This window comes from Macaca mulatta, chromosome 3 (genome assembly GCF_049350105.2).
Source record: "Macaca mulatta isolate MMU2019108-1 chromosome 3, T2T-MMU8v2.0, whole genome shotgun sequence".
NCBI lineage: Eukaryota > Metazoa > Chordata > Mammalia > Primates > Cercopithecidae > Macaca > Macaca mulatta.
Genome location: NC_133408.1, coordinates 17,081,780 through 17,090,543, shown reverse-complemented (window position 1 = coordinate 17,090,543; position 8,764 = coordinate 17,081,780). Strand labels below are relative to the sequence as shown.

The following is an 8,764-nucleotide window of genomic DNA, read 5'->3' as shown; positions in this document are numbered from 1 at the left end:
GTCAGGCATGCAGTATGATTTCACAGGGCTATGAGGATCTCCTATGGGCTCCTGGCTAGATATTAACCTTTCAATTTAAGGGAGTAATTTCCAAAAATGGTGGTACATCAGAACCACGAATGAGGCAGCCTTAGGAGAAGTTTAATCATCGGTTTTTTATTAATTATTTGTTGGTTTATTTGCATGTCCTAAAATGACCTATTGTTCATTCTGTTGCATATTCAGAAGTTAGACAACACTGATTTCAGCATTTGCCCAGCATATAAAAACCAACTCAAATTCTGCTGGCTTATAAAGTATTTGAAGTCAGAGGAGATCGTTTCAAGCCAGTACATGATGCAGGCAGCTCATAAATATAAGTGAGGTGGTTCAGTGGATTTGTGATTTGTTTGATGATTGATGCTTCATATTCTAATCCATCATCACAGACATGATGTATTTTCCTATTAAACATGAAAGAATATTTGTCAAGTGCACGAGGATATAGTTTTCAGAAATTTTCTTGAAACCCAAAGCTTCTTAATTCATCTCACATTCTCTCACTTATGATAGAGACATTAACTAACACGACAAAATAATAGTGCAGGCTTGATGCGTATTCACAACTGAAATGTGGCTGTAGAGCTGGGAGACAAGAGGGGTGGTTAGAGTTGTGGGGATGATAAGAAGCATGTCCCACATCCATGGAGCAGATTGTCTTCAGTTCCAGCCAACTGTGAGTGAGAAAATACAGCATCACCAGACTTTCAGAATTTTTTAAAAAAAGAAATCACAAATCCAAATTTTTGTGAAATCTTTTGATGGTTGAATATTAGCAACTAATTTATAGTTTAATAAAATGCCCAGGGGGGCCTGCACTTGTGAGGTAAACGAACCTATGCGGGCTGGATTTGACAAAGGACCTGTGAGTTTGTGGTCTATTATTTTAACCGAGGAGGGCAGGATATGCATGGGGAGGAGAAGGGCACTATTGCAAAGCAGGGAGTGCAGTCATAAGGGTGAGCCCTGATAAAAACATTTGCTGACTTTGTTCATTTGATTAACACTGGTCCTATTTCCAGTTAACAAAAAGTTACCCTTAGTTGTGATAGGATGGTTATCTTCAAAAAGTTCCTTGGAAAATGAAGATTTGAGAAAGAAACGGTCTTCACAGCATCATGTGGGCTAGGACTTTTCTCCTAGCTGCCAAGAGCCTATAGAAAGAAAATTAGATATTTGGAGGATCGCAAGATAAAGTTCTTAAAAGTAAGTGTTTGATGTGGGGGAAGCTTCTTTGTCATTTTTTTGACTTACGCAAATTTTATCTAGTGAGTTCTAAAGAAAATTCCAATTAAACACACATTTACATTAAGAAAAAGTTGATACTTTTAGTATCTGTTGTATAGTTTTATTACCTTTTTATTAACTAGATTTGCAATTCCATGACATAAGCCATGACTTTATACTTCTTGAGCCCCTGACTTCACATATTTGGACTTTGGAGTATATTCGTCGGGGAATTTGTGTCTTGAATTGTTAGAAAACATATATCCAAAGAACATAATAAAGCTACCAGACATTTTCTTATTTTGTTTTCTGTTTTGGTTTGGGATTAAACAGCAGCAAAGACAACAAAAACAACAGCAACAACACACACAGCAATGTAATTACTAAAAGTGAGGCTGCGGCCCCAGAGAGAGACATTGTCCTGACAGGTGTCCGAGGGAGACCTGGCACTCCATGTAAGTCCCTGATGTCTTTGAGAGACTGTCATGAGCACATGCTCAGACATCTTGGGCAGGGCATGTTAGCAGAGGCAGAGACAGATATAGCGTAATGAAGGGTAAGGTTGAGGGTACTTCTCTTGCCTGACATTTTCCAAAGCTCTATTATCACTCCCCGGGAGACTGGGAGGAACCCACTGCTCCAGCTAAGCTGCTGTGGACTAGGAGTCCCTCGTAGCATCCTCAGGCTGTGGGTGTATCTGCGGGGCTGCCTGCACTACTTCTAATACATCTAGTCCCCAGTGTCAACCTTATAAGCCTTAGCAAGTTTTCCTCTTAAGTAGAAGGACTGGAACAAGGACACTGCTCTGCCACAAACTAGAAGACCCCTACAACCCTGGATCCACAGCTGTTTGCAGCTGATCCCCATACAAATAGCCTGCATTGCCAACAGACACAGGTGGGAGGTGAACCAGGGACATCTGGATCAGAGGCGCACAATCTCAGGCTTGAAGCCCTGCTGAAAAGAAATGACAGAGGGTGTTACAGCTGTGGCATTGCTCACAACAAAGGGCAATGTTTAAAAAAAAAAACAAAACTTTTCTGTCATAAAAAATAATTCAAGTATTTTTGATGTACTATTTCTAGAAGAAACACTGAATTTTACTTCCATTTGTTCTACAGCAAATCATGTTGACAAAATCATTGTCATATGTAGAGATGATCAAAGACTGACTATGCAACCAAAAAATGCAGAAAAAGGTTATAGATGAGGATGATGATAAAGGTATATTATTGTCTTGATTTTGTGACAGCTTGGGTTTTGTTAACTATGGGAGTATTTATTCTAAGTTAATATCCATGTTGATATCTATCATTATATTCATAATATTGTATTTTTAATGAGGATCTCCAAATTATACTTTTCAACACCCACAAAACCTAAATCCACCTCTTTAAAGAGGGCTGGGACAGAGTCACGTATCACAAGAAGGGAGAAAAACACAGAAGTTGATGTTACCCTGCAAATGCTCAGAAGGCATCCAAAATTTTGAAGTGGGGGTTTAGAGGTGTTGTAGGCAGGTAGGCTCCAGAACACTTACAAATATGAATGCGTCATACAAAAGGCATCAAATAAGTTTATTTGAAAGCATTTTGATTTGCTTTAAGGATGGAGTATCTATCCATTAGTTGCAAACCCTGACAGTCCTGAGCATCCTTCTGCTGTTCTGACTCTGACTTGTTTCCTACCTCATTTCAGCAGTGTCTTCTACTTTGCTTTTTTTCACGAGTCCATATTGTTTTATTCATTTATTTATTTTTTGCTTTTGTTTTGATTTTTTTTCTAAATATTAATTTTTAAAAAAAATTGTTCAAGATAATATGTATGTCTAGTTATCTCTCAATTCCTTTGGCTTACTTTTATATAGGCCCTCGAGACTGGACTTATAAGCACTGATTATAGTAAATAACAGATGGCAAACTATTTTGGAGAGTATGAACCAATAAGATTTCTGCCTCTAGGCCATTAACAAAAAATATGAATGCATTGCTATCCCCACCCAAGACAGAAAGAATTTCCCAGCCAAAACAGGAGCGGATGTATAAATCACGGGCAGAGAAAATAAGAGGGGTTTTCCTGGCCATAATGGAGTAGGCATTAATCACACACTGTCATAGCATTTAAAACATAAATGTATTTCATTGACGCAGAGCTGTAAAAACAAAATGAGTTCTACCATAAACGTAAGATGAAGGGTGTTAGTTAACTGCAATTACAAAGAAGATTACTAAGTTACTTATATGCAAAGGTGGGAGCTCAAATTTGTGAAGGATGACCCTGTAAGGTGCCACACCCACGGCTGAAAGTATATAAATGGTCCTGTCCAGGACTGGCATCCAAACTCAGAATCTTCTCAGTGTAACTCAGCTGAACTCACATCTCCTGTCAACATGTCCTACAACTGCTGCTCTGGAAACTTCTCCTCCCGCTCCTTTGGCGGCTACCTGCGCTACCCAGCCTCCTCCTGTGGCTTTTCCTATCCCACCAACCTGGTCTCCGGCACTGACCTCTGCTCTCCCAGCACCTGCCAGCTGGGTTCCTCTCTCTACAGGGGCCGTCAGGAGACCTGCTGGGAGCCCACCAGCTGCGAGACGTCCTTTGTGGAGTCCAGCCCCTGCCAGACCTCCTGCTACCGCCCCAGAACCTCCTTGCTCTGCAGTCCCTGCCAGACGACTTACTCTGGGTCTCTAGGCTTTGGATCCAGCAGCTGCCGCTCCCTGGGCTATGGATCGAGGAGCTGCTACTCCGTGGGCTGTGGGTCCAGTGGCTTCAGATCCCTAGGTTATGGAGGCTGTGGCTTCCCTTCCCTGGGCTATGGCTCTGGATTCTGCCGCCCAACCTACTTGGCTTCTAGGAGCTGCCAGTCTTCTTGCTACAGACCACCTTGTGCATCAGGCTTCTATTATTGATCATCTTCTTAAATTGCTAATTTTGTTGGCCAATGCCATTAATGCCTCTACTCATAACCTTTATTGTCTTTATCATGTACAGAAAGAATTAGCCTCTTATTCTCTAATTATCAAGTTCTCAGTTTGTCTTTGGCCCCAAATACTGGCTGGTAGGCTTCATCTGAAAAACTGTAATTAGAGTACTAGCTCAAAATAAATGTTGAAGTACACATTAAAAGTAGAATTTGTATTATTTGATTTTCTTCTATAATTTATAAAAAGTCAAATCATTTTAATCCAATAAATCCATTGGTCTCATACTCAGCTATGTTTGTGGTGGTTTTTTATTGCTAGGTTTTGGTTGTGATGTATTAGGGGATTATTATGTAACAATTGGTGTATATATATATATATATATATATAGGAATAGGTTTGAAAATCCTATGAAGTTTGGGATTCAAACAAACTTTTGGGGGTCTCAGAGATTTTTGTTACTCAAACTACAGGTAGTGGAAGTCTACTAAATATACAGACTTTTATTCATTAAAATCTCAGAATCAGGAATTAGCTTGATCCCCTCACAAAATGTGGATTCTTGTGTCTATGCCAACAAGTATAATGTAGCAGACTAGTTGATATCAGGAATCTGCAGAGAAAAAAATTTAGAACTATATGGTTATAGGTACACATAAAAGAAAAATTAAAGACAAACCAAAATGATTTAAAGTAACTTTTGAAGTCACCCAATATTTGTTGGTAATCATGATCAAATGCCTGCATCTCATTGATGAGAATTCAATATGATTCAATTATCTACATATGTGTAATAAGGGATACCATGAAACTTGAATGGAGGATTGATATTCCACCTCGGTTTTTATTAATGTTTCACACTAAGTAAAGCTGAAGATAATAACCCTTTGATATCATCAGAAGCGATAATTTAATTCACATCTGAGCATAAAATTAAGGAAATGTTATTTCTCTTTTTTGTGGTACCATTCTTTGTTTTCTCAGGCAAAGTAGTTCCAGAAAAAGGTAAGTGTGACGATAAGTAGATTTCAATAAGGAACCTAAAGCTGAGAACAAAAAAAGAGTTCAAACAATGTTCGATAACTATTCCCATTCATTATTCCTTTAGACAACAGCTGTTAGAGAAAGCGATCTATTATACATGTAAGTTATGTTAAATGTAAAAATATGGAGACACAAAGATGATAAGGAATGTAGAGGGAAAACTTATTCTATGATATCTTAAACGAGCTGCAAATTTTTGACTTGCAAAAACAGAAATATCAGAGGAGAGAAATCTGGGAAGATTAGACACAATAAGCAAAGCAGAAAGGACTGAAAATCTTTGTGTATTCAAGGAATGATAGGAAATTTAGCTCAGTTACAGTTACAATGCAAAGTGATTTAATATGGTGTGGTAATGACAAATACGGTCATTCAAATTACTAAAACAGTCTTGAGATAGGGTACTTTTTTTTTTTTTTTTTTTTTTGACAGAGTCTTGCTCTGTCGCTCAGGCTGGAGTACAGTGGTGCTATCTCGGCTCACTGCAACCTCTGCCTCTGGGGTTCAAGCGATTCTACTACCTCAGCCTCCCGAGTAGCTGGGATTACAGGCGACCACCACCACACCCGGCTAATTTTTTTGTATTTTTAGTACAGAAGGGGTTTTGCCATGTTGGCCAGACTGGTCTCCAACTCCTGACCTCAGGTGATCTGCTCGCCTCGGCCTCCCAAAGTGCTGGGATAACAGGCATGAGCCGCCACACCCAGTCGAAATTGGGCACTTTTACTCCATTTTCTCTTCTATTCTAATCACTTATGTGCTTTTAAAAAGAAATCTCTTATCCAATGATTAGGTTCATACCTAAGGGTATTAGGTTCATACCTAAGGGTAAGTAAGTGAAAATCAAACGCTCACAAATGAAAAAACTGTTTATAACTAAAGTCTTTTGTTTAGAAAATCTAGACAAGGAAAACACATGTGAAGATATTCAGAAATTATGAGTGCCAAAATCTAAGAAAGGTCTTGATAAATAAACAAACAGGAAGTCATAGAATTCATGACTACTTTTAGAATAAGAATGTTGTTAGATCCAAAAGAAAGGTTGAAGTACAGTCCCAAATCATTTCAATACTTGATAAGGTTAAGAGGATATAGGAATACCAGGGCTTTTGTTCTATCCTGCCAAAATCAAATTTAAATTCTTCCAGAAGGAGGATAATATCACAGTGAGCTCCAAATTATTTCTTTACATGATAAATATAGATACAAATGTAAATATAGATACCTATTTATATATATAGATACCATTGCAGATACAGTTATATCTAGATACACATGAAGACACAGATATAGTCTAGTATCCAACAAAAATTTACCAGACTTCAGAAGTTAAGAAATTTCTAAATCCAAAATATAGATATATGTAGCAGAATTAGGATCACAAGAGCTTCAGTAAATGAAAATATTACACATAAATGTTAAATAACTATACTTGACATGCTTAGAGAATAAAAAGATAGATGAAAATTTTGGCAGAGTACTGAAGTATATTAAAAGAATCAAAAAGAGATTTTAAAATTGAAAAATGTAATAAATTAAAATATTGAATTGGTGAATGGATTAAAACAAAAATTAAACATGGCTAAAGAGATAATTAGTTATTGTTCAGTAGAATATATACAAACCAAAAGAAAAATTATCAAAATATTTAAAGGAGTTTAAGAGACTATGGAACATGTGTAACAGTCTAACATAGTTGCTGTTGGAGTCCTAAAACAAAATTGTGTGTGTGTGTGGGTGTGTGGGTGTGTACATATGGCTAGAAATAAGTCCACATATCACTAAATCTAAGAGAAGTTATATGTAATAGAAACAAATTAACAGGGGATCCAAAGATAATTTTTGAACAGACACATATAATCAAGAACTAATAAAAATCCCATGCATGATAAATGTGAAGACAAGCCCATAACTAGGCATATTGAAATCTCACTGAGGAACAGGAAAGAAAAAGAGAAAAACTTAAAGCAGCCACAGGTGGGAAAAAAATTTAAAAAGAAATTTACCTTCATCAAAGCAACTGAGATTAAAAGTTAAATTTTAAACAGAAAAGAAGAAATATAAGAAAACAAATACATGTCCTCAAATGTTAAAAAAAAATCAAAACTAGAGTACTACGACCAATGAATGTCTGTTTTAAAAATGAAGGAGAAATATAGACATTTTCAGACAATCAAATACTTACAGAATGTGTCAGTAGCTTTCCAGCACTAAAATATATAATTAAAGTTATACATAGTTGAAACAAAATGATCCCAGAATATAGAAAAAAGGTGTAAGAAATAATAAGTAAACAAAAGATACATATTGGGTAAATTTAAGCAAGTACGGTTGACTCTTGAACAAGTGGAAGTTAGGGGAACTAACACCCTAACCAATTGAAAATGTGCAGGTAACTTTGGCTCCTCCATAAACTTTACTAATAGCCTACTGTTGATCAGAAGCTTTATCAATAACATAAGATTTAAGTTAACACACACCTTGTGTGTTACATGTATTATGAATTACAATCTCATAATAAAGTAAGCTAGAGTAAAGAGAATGTTAAGAAAATCCTAAGGAAGAGAAACTGTATTTACTGCTCATTAAGTGGAAGTGGATCATAATCAAGGTCTTCATCCTTGTCTTCATGTTGAGCAGGCTGAGGAGGAAGAGGAAGAGGAGAGCTTGGTCTTGCTGTTTCAAAAATGTCAGAGGAGAAAATAATCAATTTATAAGTCAGCCTACAAAGTTTAAACCCATGTTGTTCCATGGTCAACTGTATTGCTCCTAAAAGCATGAGGGCAAATTATCTATCTATCTATCTATCTATCTATCTATCTATCTATCTATCTATCTATCTATCTATCTATGTATCTATCTATCTATGTATCTATCTATCTATGTATCTATCTATCTATGTATCTATGTATCTATCTATCTATCTATCTATCTATCTATGTATCTATCTATCTATCTACCTACCTACCTACCTATTTAATCTATTATCTGTCTATCTATCTATCTACCTATCTATCATCTATAATCATATATGAAATTAAAATACAGAAAATTCTAACAGTGATAAAAGAATTGAGGTGAGGATAAATAGTCTTGAAGACAGACTTCTAATTTTCCTGTTTGTACAAGTCATAAAAGTACTAACTTATGCTAGCAAATCAATGTGTGCTGTGATTTCTAAGGCAGCACTGTCCAACAGCATTTTCTGTGGTGATGAAAATATTCTCATATATGCACTTTGCACTGTATGGTGTCCACTAACCGCATATATTCTATCACGCAATTTTTATGTGGTTTATATGACCCATAAACTGAATTTTAATGTAATTCTATTTTAATTAATATAAATTAAACTTAGTAAATGTGGCTAGTGGCTACTCTTGGATAATGTGGTTTCAGGGTAACCTCTAAATAAATCATAAAATAATGTATACCATCCTGCATGCCTGTCAGACTGTGATTGTTAAGAAATATCCTATTTTATATCAAATAACTTCTTGTTGGTTAGCCAACCTTGTCTGAGATTGTAAAAG

The 8,764-nt window shown here is 36.3% G+C and overlaps 1 protein-coding gene across 1 annotated transcript; it reads left to right on the top strand.

The window, feature by feature from the left end:
- The first annotated feature begins 3,600 nt into the window (after positions 1-3,600).
- KRTAP13-1 (keratin associated protein 13-1) lies at positions 3,601-4,392 on the top strand. The gene has a single exon (XM_015132960.2). It carries the CDS (start codon positions 3,657-3,659, stop codon positions 4,173-4,175), a length of 519 nt encoding a protein of 172 aa, XP_014988446.1. The 5' UTR covers positions 3,601-3,656; the 3' UTR covers positions 4,176-4,392.
- The last annotated feature ends 4,372 nt before the right edge of the window (positions 4,393-8,764 follow it).